The sequence below is a fragment of the Mchenga conophoros genome, linkage group LG17 (genome assembly GCF_057382185.1).
Source record: "Mchenga conophoros isolate Kocher_MC1m ecotype Shallow Benthic linkage group LG17, M_conophoros_male_GT1.1, whole genome shotgun sequence".
In the NCBI taxonomy this organism is placed as follows: Eukaryota; Metazoa; Chordata; class Actinopteri; order Cichliformes; family Cichlidae; genus Mchenga; species Mchenga conophoros.
This window is the reverse complement of record NC_140542.1, coordinates 26267641-26290561: the sequence shown is the minus strand read 5'-3', so window position 1 is coordinate 26290561 and position 22921 is coordinate 26267641. Positions and strand designations below refer to the sequence as shown.

Genomic DNA, 22921 nt, shown 5'->3' with positions numbered 1-22921 from the left:
TACCACCCTCCCAACAACAGTGTGTGTCTCTGACTCAACACAACTTCTCAGGGATTGCCCAGCCCCATCTTTCAAAAGCCCAACAGACCTGCCACCAGTCCAAAGTCATCATCACTCACATCACTCATTCCATTGGCTGGGCATGCACCATTGACTTGATAGTGTCATAACATACCACTTTTCCCTTGAGCTATTGAATAGCCTGCATGGTGCCATGTTATAGACTGTTCTTTGGTATGGATTTCCATGCTTGAGATACAAGTCTGGAAAACAGTTTCTGCTGAGACCTGCTCTTTTTGTATGAATCTGCTTAGCTGTCAGCTATGCAGCATGCACAGCTATATGTATAGTTGAAGACAGTGACTCAACTATTGCAGGAGCAGTCCTAATAATGGAAGTCAATATGCAACCAAAGACTTGTAAATAAAATTGGAAGGTTCAGAAAAAAAAATGACATGCCAAGATTTTAATGAACGAGCGTATCTTTTCATTTATGAATCTCTATTAAATTAGCCTCTCTGGCTTCACGCTGTCAGTCAGAAACAAATCATCTTTGCTGATGCAGAGTAAAAAGCAGATTGCAACAATTCAGAAACTGAGACTGAATCCACGTTTCGTGTCCTGCTAGACACGAACCAAACTGCCGCCACAGCTGTTACTCCATTTCAACCATTATTACACTGCAAATAGAGGCAAGACTGGCTGTTGAGCAGAAGAGACACCGTGAAAGCGCAGGACCTCAGTGCATGAACAGAAACACAGACACATTAGGAGGATTATGTGACAGTAATGTCCAAGAAATGGAGGGATTGCTTCATCTCTATAGCTAAAGACCTCCGTCAGACAAATGTTGATGCTCGAGGAAAGTGTGACTTATTACACTTTTTGTGTTTCTGTAGACATATTTTTTCAACGTAAGTTAAAATAGTTTGGATAAAGGGCATGATATGCTAAATAGCAAAGCAATCATGTTCGTTATGCTAATTAGCCATACGCAGCTGTGGTGTTAACATGTGACCCAAACATAGTAGCCTTGTAAACGCAGTTGAAAAAAATATCCTGGTAAAAAAAAGAAATCAAAAGCTAACAAATAATGCACTTTATTTTTGTACAAATAAAGTCTATTTATTCAAAACTACAGTGCCTGAAAAATATGCAGTCACAGAGTGAGCAGTTAAGCTGCTGCTGCTCTGCTAGCATAATGCCACCCCTCCTGTGTAGATAAAAATCCCAGACTTTACTACCAAAGATTCAAAAAAAAATCCTCAGGCAGACAACCAGGGAAACCAGTTTTGGTTTGGTTAAAATGTCAACACTAAAGCCTTGAAAAATTTTTAGGGTAATCCCAGGGAGGTTCCCGCATTAGGAAAACTCTACCCCCCACCCCCTCCAAGCCAAATCTGAGAAAAATATGTTTTTTCCTTTCAAGCGCTTGAAGCATGAAGGGTTTGTCATTTAAAGAAATTTGTCACATTAGCATAACCCTTTCTACTCTCTCTACCCTCTTTGCCCCAGTATTTCCCAAGCTGCTAGCTTTCTTTAACTTCCAAATTGCCCTAGCAACAGGTTAAAGGGTGGCTTTTAGGGCACATACAGGCCCAACACTACTCTTATACTACAGTAAATACTTGGTGTTGCAGTTTTTGTTTTTTATTTGATCTGTAACATTCATACATAATTCCCAAAAAGTTAATCAATGGCGGCAGTAATGAGACAAAGTTTGAGGCTCAACTTGAGCAACAAGATGAGAATGCTTGTTGTTTTTCTAACGTCTAAAATTAACTCTGAATTATAGAAGTTCACATTTAAAATCAGAGACTCGTCAAAGCCAGTTGTGGCCAATCCTGTGGGAACTCAGGTCTGCTACAACTTTGGCAAAAGCGTATTGAAAGTGACATGTAATAAAAGTGCTGGGCTGACAGACTGACCAGCACTGCTGTCTCTATAGAACCATGGCTGCTGCCATTTCTGACTTGCTAAAGCTCCCCAAGCTCAGGTTGCTGTAATGACTTTCTCTGCCACCAGCTAACACAAAGTGGACAACCAGCTAGCAGACTTGACTGGCTTCAGCTTACCTAAAAACGCTCGTACCTGCACCCCCAACACCACTAAGCGAAGCTCAATCAGCATACGGTTCTCAGTCACGCTGGAGTACAGCCACAGTAAGTGTGTTCTCACTGTAGAGGCAGTGAAAGATACAGTGACAGACTCCATAGCTGGCTGCATTAATCCTTGGTAAAAGCTGAAATAGGAAACTGAACTGGGACATTTGAGTGTGCAGGAAGGATAGAGTAAAAGCAGCAGTAGATGTGATATAAAGATAATTTACCTTGATGCTTCAGCAGGAGCATTTATGATTTTATTTTCATGCAGATTTCCCACTCATGACAGCTCTTTTTGCTCATGGATGTGACTGCTTAGAAACCATTCTGCATGCTTAGCGTATACCTGACTCCTCGCTAAGAAGCAAATAGCAAAAGACGTACTGAAATAGGTTAACATGATTGTGACAGAAACTACAGCGTGGGGGGTGAGAAGCCCGACAATGTGTTAATTTCTGCTTATCAGAACACTCGCCTAGAGTTGCATCAACAGCATCTGCCACTTTGTGTTAATTCTGTGAATTTAAAGTATTAACATCCTGCCCCCTGTTCTCACACAGAGCTTTGCATAGGCGAATCCCTCATCACCACAGCTAGCTGTTTCAGCATACATCACTGCTATGTTTTCCTCTTACTCAATGTGTACACAAATCACCAATCTTAATAGGGATCAGGAGAAGTGTTAAAAGAGAAACAACAAGCTGATAAGCTGCAAGCAAAAATTCCAACATGTATTGCACATTTCAAAAATCAAATTCCAGTTGCTCAAGGCATCGCAAGTCTCCCAACCCTGTTATTAACTCCTGACAGTTATTAACTCATTAGTCTTCCTGATATCAAGATGCATCTTCCGGGGACAGACATGGGTGTTCATTCAGTGACTTAGCTGTACTGTAAACAGCCAGCATACTCGTTCCTTTTCTTCTGTAAACTTCATGGTGAACAATTGAATGCAACATAATGAATATCTGAACCCAGGAGAGAGACTCTGAAAATGTGCATCATTATTCTTTACTAGCATCTAATCCACAGGGTCCACAACAGCCACATGATGTAGTCTTAATGCCACTCTTACATTATCCATAATGTTCTGCTCTAAGCACAATTCATCATTTCTCTGGGAATGTAACTTTTCTCTAATATTCTTCTTTGTGTTTTGCGGACGTCCTAATTATGTCCTACAGGGCACACCTGATTGCTGATGGCAAACTAATCTAATCCTCACCTCAGAGACTAATAAAAGCCCTGCTAATAAAAGCCCTGCTATAGTGTGTGTGTGTGTGTGTGTGTGTGTGTGTGTGTGTGTGTGTGTGTGTGTGTGTGTGTGTGTGAGAGAGAGAGAGAGAGAGAGAAAAAAAAGATAATACCCAAGGATTTCAGTTGACATGAAAAATTAAAGACGCATACATTATGTAGGAAATTAAGTACTTAAACTCATAAACAGTACTCATGTTCGCCAAAAGAATCAAGATCCACGTTTTTAATTACAGAGAAGAACACGGTAAACGCTAACAATCCAGACAAGACATCCCAAGAGAAAGAGAGAACACCTTTAGAGTTGTGGCATTAGTGAAGCAGCAGAACACTGCAAAAGAGAACTTGATGTATTATTCAGAAAGGCCATGGAAATCTTTTGGAGATCAACCATGCATGTAAGCCAGTCATTGACCCTGTTCCGTGACTGGAGGCAGAAAGAAGCTAAACAAAGCACAGCTTATTACTGTTTTATTGGAATGTAGCGGCCTCATTGTAAAACAATCAGGTGGCTACATTGCATTAAAGTACTTTAATTACTGGCAGTATGTCTACTTCAACTTGCTCTTCGTTTTAAAGCAAACAATAAAAGTTACATTTAAGGGTGTAAAAGCAAATCAATTAATGGCAGTGCAAAGTGTTTACCTGCTGTAATGCCTTAGTTGTAATACTATGTTACTTATTTCCAATAATTCAAAGATAGTGTGAGAAGGTGTGGAACGATTTTAACAACAACTTTAACAACAAAATTAAAAATCATTACAAAGGTATTTTGTTTCTCTGGCACCAAATGGGAAATAATTACATAACAAAAGAGAATTCAACACGAAAACAAAAAAAAATTTCATTATCAGTATTGGATGTCAGCCAAAGAGGCTTGTTTTTAGTTGAGCTTAAGGACAGGTACACAATTTCAAAATTGTTTTTCAAGACCACAGAGTCTTGACTAGTCACAGTAGTGTTATCAGTTCAAAATAGTCAGTGTAACAGATGCCACTGTGCTGTCAATGTTTGGAGCTGTTTAAAAAAAAAACTAGGTAGTGCTAGGTTATTCGCTAACGCTAGATTGCTTGGTTTGTCAGTTGCATCCATAAACTGTACTGATTCATCATACTGACAGAGTTCATCTAATTAGCTACAGGATCGTGCAAAATTATTGAGCCACCTCTCATTTTTTATATTTAGCTAGGAGAATTGTAAAAAGGCGCACTGATTAATTGAAACTAGGGCTGCCACAAACGATTATTTTGATAGTCGACTAGTCACCGATTATTTTTGCGATTAGTCGACTAATCAGATCATCATCCATTGGACGTACAGCGTACAGCTTATTGCACCAGCAGCATCTGCTCTTATATAACTATCATTAGCTTACAGCTTTAAGTGTTTAAGATCTGTGCTAACTAAAAAATAAAGACAAGATGATAGTTTATTAAACTTCACCGAAACAATCTGCAAATTTCATTAAAGTTTAATAAACTCCTTGCTATCTAAAATATATCAGGACACCGGAATAAATTCTCGAGCATCTCACACTTCTGATAATCAGCTGTCTGCTTGACATTTATTCAGCCGTGTAAAAACTATAACTTTAATCTCAGCCAAACCGATTCACTCAGGAACAAATAAAATACTGGAAAAAGCCAAACAATAACATTTTTAAGTTATCTAAGTGACTTATATATCATGTTTAACCTGAGTAGCGAAAGACAGCGGTGTGTTTGAAAATGATCTGCCAGGAGTCCGGTGCTCTCACGGCGCTAGTGAGCCTAGCCCCCGGCTAGCTATCGAGCTAGTGGGTAACAGACGTCTCCGAAAACATCGGAGCGCTTTTGAAAATATGTGGTGTCTTGATAAACTGAGCAGATATTTGAGGTTTACACAGCTACATTCTCGCCTGAAAATATGTTAAACGTTTATTTTGTGACCCAGAAAGAATAATAAGAGTAACATTAAAACTAACTAGCTGCCGCCATTGTTGGAAACTGAGCTGGGCTGCGCTATGAATTCTGGGACACAGCTTCTTCTTCTTCGGGGTTTAACGGCAGCTGGCATCCTTGTACATGCAGTGCTGCCATCTTCTGTTTCAGTCCGTTATTACACTCTTAAATCCTACTACTCATTCCTGCGTCTTTTGTGATCTTACAAAGCTTCAAACGACGCGTCGACTATTAAATCAGTCGTCGACGATTTTGATAGTCGACGTAATCGTGACTAGTCGACTAATCGTGGCAGCCCTAATTGAAACATGTGCAAACATACAGTAAATGCAGTATATAAGGCAATATTGCTTGCCTAAGAGGTCAGGCTTTCTTTTAATTTCTTCAAGTAGTCTTCAGTAATAGTTCTCCAGGCCCTTTGAAAGACATTCAAAGCTCATCTTTGGATGATGGCTGCCTTTAGATGATCCCATACTGCTAAAGTAATGTTGAGGTCAGAGCTTGGGAGGCCAGTCCATGATTGATAGGGGTTCACTGTATGTTTCTCTAGTGTTTGGAATTATTGTCATGCTGATAAATGAAGCTGTTGCCAGTCAGATGCCTTCTAGATGTTATTGCATGGCGGATCAAAATCTGACGGTATTTTTCTGCATTTATAATTCCTTAAATTTTGATAAGAGCACCAACAACACTGACCGAAATGCAGCCCCAAAGCGTAACAGAGCTTTACAGAAGCCTGTAAGCACAAACTGTTGTACCTCTCTCCTGATCTCCTCTGTACATGCTGAAGATGATTTGAACCACAAATTTCATAATTTGGATTCATCACTCCATAATACCTGTTGCCACTGATTTTCAGTGCAGATCTTGAATAATTTGGCATATCTCAGCCCCTTTTCCCCAGTTTCCTCTCCCCTAATAATGGTTTCTTGACAGTCAGTCTTCTATTGAGACCGTATCTGATGAGGCTTCAGCAAACCACAGATGGATCAAATAAAAGGTGAGATGTATGCAGGATTTAATGGCTTAAACAAAAAAAAGAGTGGCTGTCATATACAAACACTGGACTAAAAAATTCAGTGAAAGACCAGCTGATGTCCAAAGAGATATCTTGAAAGATCATCAATAAAATCTGGGGACTGTTCCCACAACAGTTTCTTTCTGGCATCTTAGTTTAACACTTTTCCACAGGAGTTCAACTAACAGACTAATAACACATTGGATTGTCCCTTGCCAAAACCAAACCACAACTTTGACGCAACGTCCAAAAACCTGGATGGTCCATAACATTTTAGACATAATGCTCCAAAATGCACCAACGGCACACAGTAAAGAGGTCCAACTTAACACCTGTCATTTAACTACAGTATCTAAGTGGAAGAGCTATAATACAAGCCCCACTCATGGGTCTAACATGAGTCTGATCCACTTTTGGAGCTAGCTTTATGCGGCACCTAGAGGGACTGCAATTTTTTAGCACTTCCGCTCTGGCTTCACTTTTCAGCTTCTGAGATTGCCCCTTGTTCAAAACCTCAAATACCAAGAGTTTCTCTCTGTGAGCAAAGGTTTTGTTTACAGCTGGGTTTGAGCAAACCCTTCAGCTACCCTCAAGTACACTGCGAAAACAAACAACGCTCAGAATTTCAAAGCTTATTCTACCCACCCATTATTATGGGATGTTGCTCATCCTTGAATCATATTTGGGTTTATAAATGCAAATTTCTTTGTTAAAAAAAACAACAACTAATAAATAAATAAAAACACACAATAATGAATGAGAACCCAATAAGTAATCTGTCAAGCATTTCTGAATGCGAGGTGCACACTACATTAAGAACAAGGACATCAGAGAAAAAGCTCTGTTTACAGTGTAAACCTGGCAGGTGTGCCTAGAAGCAGATCATCCCCTGCTCTATGCTATATGTAAGAAAGGAACACTTCAGGCAATGTCTCACGCTTATTCTACTCATAACCGGGATGGATCTTGTGTTAACTTTTTGATCAACTGATACATTATTTAATCTAATGGAAACCCCTTCAAATTTCCCAGAGTCCAGCTTTAAAATTTGCCCAAGTCAGTGAAAATCCAGAGGCATTCGGGACGCTCTGCAGCGCGTCTAAATTAGTTGTCTCTCTGTTGGCTCTGCGATAGACTGGCAACCTATCCAGGAATGGATGGAATAAAGAATTTGTAAACAGACACATTTACACATCTTTAACACTTTTATCTGAGGATAAGATCTACACACTGAAGCACTAAAGCCTGCAAGTTCAGGTGAAAATCTCAAAACACTAAATGGGTAAGTAGTGCCTTTTCATGTACTGTTGTCATAGAAACATTGTTACCATGAGGCGCCACAGACTAAGACAAATCTTCTCAAAGTTAAATGCGTTTAGCGGCTTAAAAAGAGGGAGAGAGAAAGAGGCAGAGAAGAAATGTTTCTGTAATACTTAATATAAAGGCCACAATCTCAGATCACACACAAAAGCTAGTCCTGATTTGCCACATTTATCTAAATAAAAAGAAGAGGGTTGCATTTATGATTACAGGTCTTATATAATAAACTCTAGACCCTCGAGGAAAGCTGGCTCTGAGATTAATAAACGTACGCTACAGTGGAGCTTGAATGTTCATAATGCCTTTAGATTTTTTTTTATATTTCTGCATAAAACATTATCAGCTGTAATGAATGGAAATGACACATGTGAGGGTCAAGAAGATTTTGGTCACTCTTGCCTGTCACCTTTTGAGAATTTTCCTGCACTCCTTACACAATCTATTCCATTTTGGGACATTGCTGGTTTTCCTTACATGAACTGCTTGCTTCAGTTTCTATTCGATTAAAGTCCGAATTTGGTCGTTCCAAAACATTCTTTTTTACTATTCTTTGGCAGCACAACCTGTGTACTGAGGGTAGCTGTCTTCCTGCATGACTCACTTTGTCTTGAGATTCATTTCATGGATTGGTGTCCTGACATTTTGTCTTAGTATGGTATTTAGTGGTGTCTTCCAAATTGATGGTTCCATCAATGGCAGGGGGGTTCGAAACAGGTCTTAAACCATGACATTACCACCAACGCGGGATGCAGTTCAGATGTCTTCACCTGTCACAGAATGAAGAGTTATTGTACAGCTTTACAGAGAACAGTAGGAATGATTTCCTTAAGCATTCTTTATGGCAGCGAGGTTGAATCAGTCTGAGGGAGAAGGAGCTCCCGTTGCCTCACAAGTGTGGAGTGGGTGTCATGGGTTGTTCATGATGGAGAGCAGTTTGTTCAGCGACCTGCTGTCCCTAACTGACTCAAACGCCTCCAAATTTAACCAATGATGCTTCCAGCCTGGTGGATTAGTTAGTTGATTGAAAGTAGTGTGAAGCAGGGCACTTTGGAAGTGTTCACACTTCTAGAGTAGTAAGTGCGCAGATATAAGCTCACAGTATTTACCTTGTCCTTTATTCCATTTCTAAACTTCTTAAGTTTTTTTTTTTCAAGCTGCTCGACCTCCTCTGATGTGCATGCCAACAAAGTAGGTTTTGAAAATGACAAGAGTGCATAAATTTAACTAAGTTATTTTCTCGGTTATAATTAGAGTACCATCTGGAAACTATGTACTGACATTTTTGTTTTTGTTTATGCGATACCACTTGTCATATTTGCTCAATCCAGCATGAAAGTTGAATGTAAATAGCATTTTCTTCATTTTTGTGACCTGGTAAAAAGTATTACACTTTTTTTTTTTGCATTATTGTGAAATATAAAATATATACATATCACTGCTTTAACTTTTTTTCTGTATTTTAGACATCTTTGACAAATCAGTTCAGATTGATCTTGTAAGAAAAGCCAGTGAAGCTTTTATCCTTAATAGCTTTTATCTTTAATGTTCTTTTTTTTTTTTTTTTTTTTTTTTTTTTCTTAAATGACATCAGAAACAGCAGTATGCGACATTACGTGATGGCAGAGCTTCAGTTCATCCTTTGTCATTTTTTTTTTTTTTTTTTTTAATAAATAGGACAGGGGGAATGAATGAGAGAAAGAGGGGGAGAGAAAGAAAGAAAACCAAAGGGGAGAAGAGACGGTGAGAAGGGGGGGGAAGAGAGAGAAAAAAAAAAAAAAAAAAAAGAACTCCTGGGTCACCTGTATGGAGAAGAAAAAAAAAAAAACAAACAAAAAAAAACAAACAGAGGAGACAGCAAACAACAAAGAGCAACATAATAATAGAGAAAACAAAGCACCATCACAATAAACTAGCTAGTCATAGATATCAATATTTACTAAATAATAAACGATATTGTGCAGCACGCAAGATAGACAGCGCACAGTGTGCTTTGAGGTAGCAGCCAAGAAAGCTTTAGTCCGCGTCTGTGAATACCCATGTGTGCATACCATATCTTTAATGTTCAAACATGACCTCAGATTTCAAAGTGTGAAAAAAAATGCTGGAAGTTGGCCGACAGACCAGAATGCTAAAGTTTTACAACAACAAAAAAAGAAGAAGAAAGAAGAAGGAAAAATCCCAGCGCTTAGACCCAGTGGGGATGTCAGGCTTGGTTGAAACCCTGAGGTTCTTGTCCCATGCTTTCAGTTCCTTTCTGCAAAAGTTCTATTTTAGCCTGAAAAACATTGTTTGAACAGCCTTATGGGTTGTCCATGTGACCTTTTCTTAAACTGCAGCCAGGACTCCTTCATGACCTTCTAGAGTACTCCTCACCTCCCTTTTGGACTTTTCTTTATTGGTTAGACATTCCTGGAGAGGACATTATTATTATTCTATTTTCTTAGTTTGGACATAATGCCAAACTTATGCACAAGTTCAATAAAGAAGTTCTGTATTTGCTCATTCCTTGCCACTTTTTCAGGCCGTCCAACACAATTTGGTCCTCATCACTCTGAGAGCCAATCAGAACCTCCTCAGTGCGCCTTAAATCTCAGTGCTCTTCTAATATTCTGCCTTTCAGACTTTCATACATGCAAGCCAGAACCTTTCCCTCTCCATCTCATCCTGGCCAAGGAGAGATCTTCATCCAAGTCTCCACCCGCTTCATCTCCATCACCACCAGTGTCTAGATTCTGACTGAACACACCTCACTCCAAGCTCATTCTAAAATTTACAGTTAGATCTTGATGTACAGATACGTTTGTAATACTGAATCGTTTCCTCAATGACTGAACGACCAGCTGACCTCTTTTCTGTCTCTCATCTGTTTAATACTACTTTAATTAATATCTATGCACAAATACAGACATTTCTAGAGTTCACCAACTTTCAAGCAGCACGTGATAAACAAACAACTAACCATAAAGATAAAAAAAAAAACTTTCATTACACAGTCATATTACCATATAACATCAGAACAAGTGGACTGAACTGTGCTCTCTGACTCGCTCTGCTCAATAAAGAATCTACTGAGACAGATTATAGGAGTTTATGTGCGTCTGCTTGAAAGTGAAAATATTTATTATTGAGCACACAGCTGCAAGGGCACTGCAAAAGCCTGTTTTTCCCTCCAAAATATTTACTTAATGTACATATCAATCATAATAAAAAGAGCTCAACACTGTAAACAACCGATCGCGCAAACACGAGCACAGCTATGGGGAAATATCAATCACTTGGAAAATTGCTGGAGGATATAAATATTTCATGAAAAAAAAGTTAACATTTTAATTTGGTATAGGCTTGGCTGCCTTTTGAATAAATCCCTGGGGTGACGATGAACACACACACACACACACACACACTGATACACTTATGCAAGCACACAAGCTAGGACTTTGATCCAAAGCTTCTTACAGGGTTTCGCTGATTTTTCACCCCAAAATGAGATCCCACAGATCCCGGTCCCGGCGTACAACACAAGACACGGAGAGTCATTAGCTGTTGAGATCAAAACCACAGACAGCCAGAGGAGCGTGTCCGTGACATAAGAGCTGCACATCCGGAGGACAAAGCTGACAAGAATGAGATGAGTCTGAACCAGGGACAAGTTAGGAAATTCTTTTTGACTTGTGCTCTTTTTAAAATGTGTGTTCTGGCTACTCCATATACTGCAAAACCAAACATTTCTTCAACAAACTATATAGCCTCTGGACCACATAATCACAGCCTCATGTGTATCCAGCGCAGCTACTACACTCACTTAAGCAATCCACAGCACTTCCCACGTAAAAAAAAGAAGCCCTCTGTAGTAATCCTGTGCAGGGGGGCTTTTGCTGTTTCATTGCACCGAATACCAAGCTAACGGTGACCTTATCATACTTTATGATATTTTTCATTTTCTGTGACACAACTATAATGTTGAAATAGGGACTCTGGGATTTGCTCTAATATTTATAAAATTTCCCTTCCAAATCCAATTTAGTCCACTCAGTGAAGCACAAATTGGATAATAAATATTGCATACTTAAATGTGTGCTCTAAAGAAAAAAAAAAGAGAAAAATTATATGTAATTCAAAGGTTAAACTGAAAATATAGTGCAATTTTCTTTTATTTAAGAATCTGGCAAGAATAGCAGAGGTTCCATTTGGGCAAATGGCACATGCATTAAATGCAAAAATGACCAGTTCTCTTCATTTATGATCATCCCCGCAACTCCATGTAGGCGTCCATAAATGGCCAGCAAAATTACCCCAAAAATGACACAATCCTAACAGCTTGCTATTACAGACAAACTGACTAAAACTTATCAAAGTCATTAACGTTGTTAAAATGAACATCTTACCAAAATTTTTTATTTTTATTTCAGTCAATTCCCTTATTTTTGCCGAAACATTTTTTTGTTTCACTGGACAAGATTATTGGTTCTTTCATTTGGGGAGGGAAGCCACCTAGGGTCTCTAAAACTTTGCTGCAGCGATGCAGATTTAGTGGAGGACTTGCATTACCTAATTTTTTAGTCTATTACTGGGCCGCTCACATCCATAAACTTTGCTACTGGCTAAAATCTTCTGGTTCCTCGTGGTGTAAATTGGAGCTATCATCATGTAAGGGCTCTTCTTTACCGGCTTTGCTCTATTCCTCTTTACCCGTGAGACCCTCTCTGTACACTGATAATCAGGTGGTTCTTAACACACTCAAAATCTGGTTTCAGTTTAGACGTCACTTTAATTTTGTAATGCCGTCTTCCTCGGGTCCTCTAAGCGAAAACCATTTGTTTCCCCCTTCACTTTTGGACTCGACATTTTCAGTGTGGTGTGACAAGGGTATAAAACAGTTCAAACATTTATATGTGGATGGTGTTTTCGATAGTTTTCCCAACTTGTCTTCTCGTTACAATCTCCCTGTTACCCATTTGTTTCGCTATTTTCAAATTCGAAATTTTGTTGCTAAGTGTTTCCCAAATTTCCCCTCTTTACCTCCAGAACAGCAGTGGGAAACTACGTTATCATTTGTTCCTCATCACAGAGGAACCATTTCGAAACTCTATGATGCTATTCTGTCTTTTAGTAACCACTCTAATGTTAAGCTTAAGCGTACATGGGAAGAAGAACTGGGATTTCGAATACATGAGGAGTCTTGGGAACGGGCTATAACGAGGATACGATCTTCCACCTCCTGTGCTCGTCTTGGACTTATTCAATTTAAGGTCATACACAGGGTGCATTTCTCTAAGTCTAGACTTTCTGAATTGTATCCAGAAGTGGAAAATAAATGTGATAAATGCCATGGTTCTCCTTGTCACCTTAGCCACATGTTTTTTCTGTGCCCTGAGCTACAAGGTTTCTGGACAAGGTATTTTGCTATTATGTCAACTGTTCTTGGGGTAACTCTTCATCCTTGTCCTCTGATTGCTGTGTTTGGGATTCCTGCTCGCTCACTTACACTTGATTCCACACAAAGGGATATTATAGCCTTCACATCCCTATTAGCGAGACGTCTAATATTGTTGCATTGGAAGTCTGCTAAGTATCCTACTATTTCCCGGTGGCTTAAAGATGTCATGTTTTTTTTAAAACTTGAAAAAATTAAATATACGTTGAGAGGTTGCACAGCCAAATTTTTTCACAAGTGGCAACCCTTTATCTCTTATTTTGCTAGTCTAGAGGTATTGCCTGTTTAAATCTACTTTTGTTACTGTTATATTCCTCTAATATGTTCGATGGTTGTGTTGATCTGTGTGGGACTGGGGGGGGCGTTGTGTTTTGTTTTTTTGTTTTTTTTGTTGTTTTTTTCCATATATATATATATATATATATATATATATATATATATATATATGTGTTAATTTACTTAGGAAAATTAAGAAAGGTTGATTGTATTTCGGTAACTGCAAGTACTGTTTTCTTTTTTCAATAAAAATATTTTCAAAAAAAAAAAAAAAAAAAAAACTTATCAAAGTCAGTCCTGATTAATTTTCTGCCAATTAAATAATTGCTTATTTTTCTTCCTCTTTTTTGTTTTTAAATCAGGACATAAAATGTCTCAGTAATTTAGATTTCTAAATATAAGAAAGATCATGTATGACTGTAATATTCTGCTGAAATAAATGTGTGTGCAAGGCTCAATCCAATTTAATCTGATCCAGCATCTCACATAATCCACTGTTTATATCTGTGGTATCATGCCAAATATATTGGATTAATACTTTGTTACACTACTGCAAGTACAGCACGCCTAAAGTAATCCATATCTGTAAGCTAGTAGCTGGGTTCAAGGCTGAAGGAGTTGGCGCAATACTTGTAAATGACTTCTTATGAATTATGAATAACACTGGAATGTGTTTTCTGACTGCCACAACTGTAACACACCCCCTAACTCGGACGAGTGCCAAACACATCAGGAGCACACCACGACCAACACAAAAACACGCCACAAACACCTCTTAGATAATCGTTTCTATACGCCTAATAAGTGTAGCAACAAAATAACGGCATCATTATAATATATATGTGGCAAGTATGTGATTTATTTGCATGGTTTACTGTAAGTATGGAGCCTTGGGGGTAAGCGCATCAGTTTTGGGAAACAATAGGTGCTGTCAAAAGAGAAAAGCGCGTTGAGGGGGGGAAAGCTAACGGTTTTCAAAAAAGAACCGAAAGAAAAACTGCGACATGCGAGAAAGTTGCGCCGAAAGCTTACAAACCTCACCTTGTTTGACACACTTGAGTCGGAGGGGGTCTTTGCTGTGCTTGACCACAGCATGGACGTCCCTGGTGGTGAGTCCAGCCACAGGGGTATCATTGACTTCCAGCAGGAGTTCATCCTGGAAGAGTTTGCCGCTATGGCAGACCGCTCCGCCCGGGAGAAGCTCGCCGATAACCGGGAACTGTCCATTCTCTGCGCCGCCCTTCAACTCCAGCCCCAGTTCCCCCTCCTCATTCCTGCAAAGGACACTCTCGTGGACTTTGTTTGTCCAGTGGTTCTTCTTCTTCTTCAGGGTCTTGGACATGGCTCGAAGAAAGGGAAAATCACATGAGTGCGGCTGTGGAAGAAGTTTTGTCGCTCTCGGAAGTGCCTCAGTGTCACGGCAGCACTGTAAAGTGATCGGTTTCAGTGGTAAACGCCAGCTGTATCCATGTCCTCGCACACACTCACGCGCACAGCAGCTGGATCATCAGCCTGTCTTTGCAATAACTGAGAGCTGCCGAACTTGTGCCGCCTTCAGGGGATATTTTAAAAATCGGAACTCACACGATCGCAGTTTATGCAAACACCATCGCGAACAAGAAAAACGCAGTTTAGGAGAATTTACACTATGTGAATAAGTGATTGTAAGAAACACTACACTTAAAATTTGATAAAAAACAAACAAACAAACAAACAAACAAACAAACAAACATCTGTGTAGATAATGATTAGGTGATAATGATTAGCTCCTGGAGAAATATAGGTGGTTTTGTGTGGTGATGTAAGAAGTTATATTATTAATTAAAAAGTTTGGCATTCTTGTTTTCTATTGTAGGACCTTAACTAGTAAAATGTAGAAAACAAGACTCAAACCAATTGCAATCTGACTGCATCTACCAGCAGAAATGCAATAATATGCAGTGAGATATAGTACTTGTTCTTAATGATAAAACTAGATTATACTTTGTTATTATTTCACTTTAAAAACTTTGCTGACATGTGCAATAGAAACACGTCATCTTATTAAATAAATCAATGAGGCAAATCAGTATTTATCGTTGTAAAACCTTTACTTGCATTCCACACATTCCAAAAAGGAAGTTCATCTTGAGCGCCAAGAATAAAGCGCTTAAAACTTCTCAACTTCGAAATGCACAACATTACCAGTGTCATTTGAAAGCGACATCCAGCTTTGACCAACCCAACTGACCCGGAAGTGAAAGCTGAAGAAGGAGGAGAGAGACAAGGGTTTTCCCAAAATCCAGCTTTCCACGAAAAGAAAAAAGAAAAAGGAAAGAGGGGGAGGCAGAGCAGCGGTATTTCCACTGGCATGGCAGCAAAGAAGCGCTAATAACAGGGGGTTTCAAACCACAAATATGTCTCTTCTGTTTGACACTTGTTTACAGACACTTCTAATACTACAGTTTTAAAATAAATGCGAAGTATCTGCCACAGTGTAGCCGGTGAGACCATAACTATAACTTTAAAGATGTGATCATCTGAGTCTACTCAAATTTCTTTTTTCCTCCCCCAGCATCATTGCGATTCCTTTCTCCTTAAACATGACTCTGCTTCAATTAAAGTCTCCTTCTGGTTTGACAAGAAGCTTTGAGGGTGACTTCAGTGTGTTACTTGAATTGAAGCCCCAAACACATTTTTTTAACATTATTTTCAGGTGAAGTTGAAGGCAAGATTGTATTTACTTGAACAGCCTCGAGGTCTTGTGTGACGTTTATATTACGGAGCATTTTCAAAGGCTGCAAGTATTTATCAGCTGAGAATTCCTCCTCTATATTGATACTCAGATTTCAGAATCATTTGTTCCCTCTAACGGCATTTATGATCCGCTCGCTTAGTTGGTTTGTTGTAGGCCTAATAGTGCTGTCATGCACCAGAAAAAAATGGCTCTTAAGTGAAAATCCCCTTGTGTTTATCTCCGACTAGAGGAAAGGGACATAAAGCAAATGGAGAATTGGCTGACTATAATCCGTCTTCAAACAAGTGTGTGTTGTGGGTCTCTCCGTCACATTACTGACATCCTCCAGTCTGCTTGGTGATGAAGCCTTTTCTCACGTAGTTACTGATCCCATTCTCAGTAATGATAGTTTGCCGCTTTGCTGCCACAACTGTATAGATATGCAAAGATAATTGCTATTCTACAATGCAGAGTTATCAGTCATTCTTAATCCTTTTCAAAGCCTTAAAAATAGCATTTTTCCCCACAAGGAAGCATTCCAGTAATGACGTGAGATAAGTGCCCTGTTTTAAACCCAAAACGGTTTCCTCTTGTGTCATGATGTCATTTATTCCACCCAGTTCAAGGAAAGGTTGTTTTTAAGACTTTTTTTTAATTCATTCATTCAATTAACTGTTCAATAATGTTTTCTCCATATTGCCACTACTTGTAAAATACCAGTAAAAGCTGATGGAGATATTGATACTGACAGCAAAGGACTCGATCATTAAAATGTTGTGTAAGCAATTTTAATTGTTATAAAAAAAATTAATAAAAAAAAAGAAGAATACCCTGGTAGCTGTAAGTGGATACTGAGTCATGGCAGCCTTACAGTGCATGGTCTCCGCTGCATCAATCTGGTAGTCTGGGGAAAGAAGATGAGCCAAATCTGGCAATAACTACAATAACTGTATGGGAATGTTAAACACAAAAACAGGGGTTTTTGGAGGAGGTTTCATTGCACCATGAGCAGGCAGATTAACTCGTGTCCTGTGCAAGAATGGGACTTTCATGGAACAAACAAAAATAGATGGAGCACTCAAAGTAGTGCAAAGCTGCACAAAGAGCAATTCATGAAGGTCATAGGAGTCAAACTGAAATGAGGAGTGCTGTTAGATTTTTTAGATTTCTCTCATTTCTTTACAATTTGCTTGCAATGAGCCATACTTGAGTTCTCTGGGCTTTCTGAAGATCTTTTAAAGTTTTCCTTTGGACACTGTCTGATTTTTCACTCATTTATAGTCCAGTCTTTGTGATCTTCTCACTTTGTACTGGTGGATCAAAGTCTTTCTAGAAAGCACATGTTTGGCAACAACCTTTTTTTCAGCATGACCTCAAAAACATGGCCAGCGCAGTAAAAGCATACCTGGATAGAAAAACACATAATGGACCGCTATCAGTCACGGACTGGACTCTCTAGTGCCTGGACCTAATCGTTACTGAAGCAGTGTGGGATCATCTTGACAGAGAACGGAAGAAAAACACAAAGGCATCCAACCTCAAAAGAAAGATCTTTGAATGTCCTTCAAGAAATCCAGAGAGCTATTCCTGAAGACTACTTAAAGAAATTAAAGAAAGCTTTCCTAAGAGAGTTCAGGCTGTGTTGAAGATTAAAGCTGGGCATACTAAATATTCACTTTCAAGCTCATTACAATCATACAGACTCTGTTCTTGTATTTCCATGTTTGTTTGCACATCCTCCAATAAATCTCAGCACCTATTTTCTTTTTTATGAGTGATGGTGCAAGACACTTGCATAGTGGCTGTCCAGAAGTTCTTTGTTATAACTCGTGCAATGAATGTGCTTTTATGTAAAATATGAGATGCATAAGTCCCGTATAACTAAGAAGATTAATACTACTCTTATCTTTATGTCAAAGCTAAGCCAACTTTGGAATCACTATCCTGGAAGCAGTCGGAGACAAATGTAGTAATTCCCTGTAAAAAAACACTTTTCTTTTTGGTGTAAACGAACTACAGATAACATTATAATTTCTGAGCTAGGGTTGTTTGCATGGATTATGTTACCCATGGACACTCATCATAGCTGTACCTCCACACACAAGAAGGCACATGCAGCAAGCACAAGGCCTTGAAGAACGTGTTATTCTGCAAACTCAACTTACCTTCAGCAAGGATGCAGAAACACATACTTTATCGTCTAAATATGTAAAAATATGTACATTTAAACTTTTCTAGGTTCAAAGTCCAAGAACAAAAACACGCTGAGCAAAATTGTTGAGCAAAATAAGGAAATGCACATCTGAAGATATAGTTCCACAATGGACATCAAATCAACATTGTTTTGCAATTAATTTTTGCTCAAAACAATCTTTGCTGTCCTTGAGTCATGATGACAGTAAAGCAGCAGACAATGCTCTGTTGTCTCCTCAGCGGGATTTGGAGAAGTGCCTCTGCATTCCAGAGGTGGGAGCACTGCTGAGTGAAAATTTAAAAAAGAAGAAGAAAGAATCCAAACAAAAGAGAAAGGGAGTATTTTAACAAGGGTAGGAATTCTGGAGGCAGTGTTTGAACAAGGAGAGGAATGCTCTGCGCGTGGCAGAATAAGTGCCAGGGAGGTGAAGAGAACAACAGCCCAGGAAATGAAAGGACTGGAAAAACAGTGTGGGATTAAAATGTGTTAGATGTGCTGGGTGGGCTCCCGCCTGCCACACTGAGCCTTTAAAAGTGGATTGAGGAAAATGGGTTTTTACAACAAATAATGTATATGTTTGGAGAAGAGCATTTTCAAAATTCCTGTTTATGTGATCGTTTTCCTGGAAGCACAAGGCACAGTACACAAACAGACACTTCCTGCCTTTTCTACAGATTCAGATTGCAGGAAATCATTCTGTTCAGCCATCAGTCACATCTACACGACCAGATGGGAGTTCATTGGCTCAGCCAGTGATGCTGCCCCTGGGATTGTTACACTGCTCTGCTACATGATGTAATGGTTATGACAGGCCTTATTGCAAGATAATTAAAGCTGGTCAGGAATAAAGTGAAACTGCCTGACGATGGCTTCCACCGCCAATGAAAGAGGAAGTTAATATCCACTCTGTGCGAGCGAACGCTGCCGTTCCAGCTCCAGCTGAGTCATTCTTGGTGATTTGGCAGGTTGTTTTACAATGTCACGCTCCGTACAGGAATGAGTGAATGACTGTGTGTGGCCACTTTGTCTTATTCAAGCCCGGTCAATCTCAGGCATCTGACCTGTTTACTTTGCTGCCATCTGTTCTACCTCGCAGCACAGAAAAGATTCAGTCTGTCACTCTCCGTCTCCTGTTGCTTGACCTCAACTGAAAAAGAAGTGCCAAGAGATGTTCAGCTGAATCTCATACACTGCCGATGTCATGGGGAAACGCTGTGAATGCCGAGAAAATGTGGAGGCAAAACAGGACATTGCAAATTTCCCAGATCAGGTATGTTATGATATATTGTTTAAAAACAAAACAAAAAAATGCTAAATTAATGTATTGAAGTCAACGTATTTAAAAGTAACTCCTGTGTGCTAAAAGCTGCAGCTTCCGACCATTTTCCACGCTTGGTTCCCGATGGGTTTTTTTCTCCTCAAGAGGATATCAGCAAGCAATGGGTTATCTGCGGAAGCTGTTATATTCTGGTCTCATTCACGACACACTCCAGAATATCTATTTCCTACCCAACGGGGTAGTAAGTTTTATTAACAAGTCATGCGACTCAGATTGGTCCTGTGCCATGTACAACAGCAACATACAGTCTAACAATCCTTACTTGTGGGTCACTCTAAAACGTCCGTGCAGCAACACAATCCATTGTGGAACAAACCATCTTGCAAACAATAATTCACATTATTACATCTCTTCTCTTTTTTTGTTTTTGGAAAACCCTGCTCCAAGTGGAATGGCGGTCAAAAGGCTGAACTCTGACACTGTCCCCTAGCTTAAAAGAGTCCATGTCTCGTGCCGATCGGTCATAGCACAATTTTTGGCGCTTCTGTTTCATCTCCAACTCCCGCAGGGCTGGAATGACTTTTGGCCTTAGCAGGCTCGTCCTGGTTGGCAAAAATGTCTGTGTCCTCCTGCTGAGCAGCCTCTGAGCTGGGCTGGTCACCATGCCTTGCGATGGTGTGTTGCGATGGTCCAGAATCGCAAGACACGGGTCCTGCCCTGCCATTTTTGCCTTTAGCAGCAGCCTCTTTGCTGTCTTCACTGCTGATTCTGCCTTCCCATTACTCTGAGGGTAACCTGGTGAAGATGTTTTGTGCTGGAAATCCCACAGTCGACTAAATCTCAGAAACTCACCGGACGTATACTGTGGTCCATTATCTGAAACAACAATGTCCAGGAGGCCCTGTCTGGCAAAGTGAGCCTTCAACTTTCTAATCACTGTGATGGACTTAGTGTCCGGGAGATAGTCAATTTCCCAGAAGTTTGAATAGTAGTCCACTGTGATAAGGTAGTCCTTGTTGTCAAACTTAAACAGGTCTGAGCCCACCTTAGCCCATGGTCTAGTCGGGATCTCATGTGGGACCAAGGTCTCTTTCTGCTGTCTGTAGTCAACTGACCTACAGATGTCACACTTAGTCACATAAGTCTTAATTTGTTCATTCATGCCTGGCCAATACACACACTCTCTGGTTCTCCTTAGACAACCTTCTACACCTAGGTGTGCCGAGTGTAGTCTAGCTATGATCTCCTGTCTCATGGTAGTCGGGACAACAACACGTTCACCTCTAAACACAAGTCCATCCTGACTACTCAGTTCATCCTGGAATGAGAAGAATGGTCTGATGTCACCGTCAGTGTCTCTTGTCAGTCGGCCAACCTCTGTGAATTGTATCTATGAGGATCTGTAGTGCTTTGTCCTCTTGTGTAGCAGTCCTTATGCTGTTTAGTCTGTCAGGTGAGATGGGTGCATGAGTGACCATGTTAATGCTCTCTATCTCCTCCTCTATGGAGCCCTGTGGTGAGCACTCTGGAAGATATGCCCTACTCAACGTGTCTGCTAATAACATGTCTTTGCCTGGCACATACACCACATCTATGTCATATTTCTGAATGCGCATAAGCATCCTTTGCAACAGTTTGGGTGCGCTCAACAGCGGTTTTCTTACTATGGTCTCTAAGGGTTTGTGATCACTGTGTACCACCACTTTGCGACCATATGTGTACTGATGAAACTTCTCCATACTGAAAACTACAGCCAAAAGCTCCTTTTCGATCTGGGCATAACCTTGCTCTGTACGTGTAAATGCTCTACTCGCAAAAGCCACAGGCTTACCCGTCTGCATGAGTGCTGCACCTAACCCTTTGTCAGAAGCGTCACATTGTACTGTCAGCTCTTCCTCTGGGCAGTAGTATTTCAGGACAGGAGCCTCTGCTATAGTCTTTTTCAGTCTCTGGAATGCGTCTTCATGTCGAGTCGTCCAGTTCCACTCACTGTCTTTGTGTGTCAGTTGTCTCAGTATGTCGCAGTGGTCAGACAGATGTGGGCAAAACTTTGCTAAGTAGTTCACCATACCTAACAGTCTCTGTACTGCCTTCACGTCTGTAGGTCTGGGCATTTGTTCTATAGCCCTAACCTTCTCTGGGTCTATTTTCAGACCGTTGCATGTCAGCTGATGTCCAATGTACGTAGTCTCCTTCTGTTTAAATTTAAACTCGTCTGCGTTTAACTTAATGTTTTTCTGCCTGCAACGAGTCAAAAACTGTCTCAGCTTCTCGTCATGGTCACGTACTGCTCCAGCATCTGTGTCCCCCTGACCCGTGATCAGCACATCATCTGCAATGATGTAGATCCCTGCCAGTCCATCCAAAGCTTGTGTGAGCTTCCTCTGGAACACTTCCGGAGCTGGACTTATCCCCATTGGCATCCTCAGCCATCTGTAGCGTCCAAATGGAGTCGAAAATGTTGTCAGGTAGCTCGACTCCTCCTCCAGTTTCACGTGCCAGAACCCACTCTTCACGACGCAGACAGAGAACACTTTAGCCTTTGACAGCTCCGTTGTAGGGCTTTGTTTAAGGGTTTTGGATCTATGCACACCCTTAAGTCCCCACTCTGCTTTTGGACCACAACCATCCCACTGATCCAGGCTGTGCTGCATTCTACTGGTGTAATGATCCCTCTGCGCTGAAGATCTTGAAGCTCCTTTTTTAACGGCTTTATCATTGCAATAGGGACACGCCGTTTTGGTAACTGCACAGGTTTCACATTTTCATCCACCTCGAGCCTTAACTCTCTTTCCAAACAGCCATCTCCTGTGAAAACATCGGCATACTCTGTTTTAATCTGATTCATGTTCCACTCATTGGCTGTTGGGTGCTCTGAAGTAACGATGCTGTCCAGTTTCAAGATGTTTTCATAGTGCACTTTTATGAGTTTCATCGCTTTGCTGGCTCTCTTGCCCAGCAGTGGTACTTTACAGTCTTTGTCACTTGAAACTCCAACAGATACAGTTTCTGATTTCTCGGGTTACGTAGCTTAACTTTGCATTTTCCCAACGGCTTTATCTTACTTTTGTTGTACATCATCAACACTGTCTGTGTGTCCTCCAACTGTGTGTTCGGGCTTAGCATGTGGATTGGCATTACATTACAACTGGCACCACAGTCAATCTGAAAATTTACAATCTCTTTGCCCATCAGCATGCCTGCAAAGAGTTGAGTGCCTCTCACTTTGTCAGTGTTCTTTGTATTTGAATCATGTGTGTCTGCCTCTGTAACACAGAGAACATCCTCATACTCATCACTCTCACATGCTGTCACGTTGTGTACATTCCTCCTTGTCTTCTGCTCTGAATGTACCATGCATTTAACTGCAAAGTGGTTTTCTCTGCCA

At 40.2% G+C, this 22921-nt stretch overlaps 1 protein-coding gene across 11 annotated transcripts in view; it reads right to left on the bottom strand.

The window, feature by feature from the left end:
* The window catches only part of magi2a (membrane associated guanylate kinase, WW and PDZ domain containing 2a), a 265937-nt gene extending 251067 nt beyond the window's left edge, over positions 1 to 14870 (bottom strand). For all 11 annotated transcript variants that reach the window (XM_085252260.1, XM_085252261.1, XM_085252262.1 and 8 more), the window contains exon 1: positions 14386 to 14870. In XM_085252260.1, the coding sequence (XP_085108386.1) occupies positions 14386 to 14686 (301 nt within the window). In that variant the 5' untranslated portion in view covers positions 14687 to 14870. The remainder of the gene's footprint in view (positions 1 to 14385) is intronic.
* Between the last annotated feature and the right edge of the window lie 8051 nt (positions 14871 to 22921).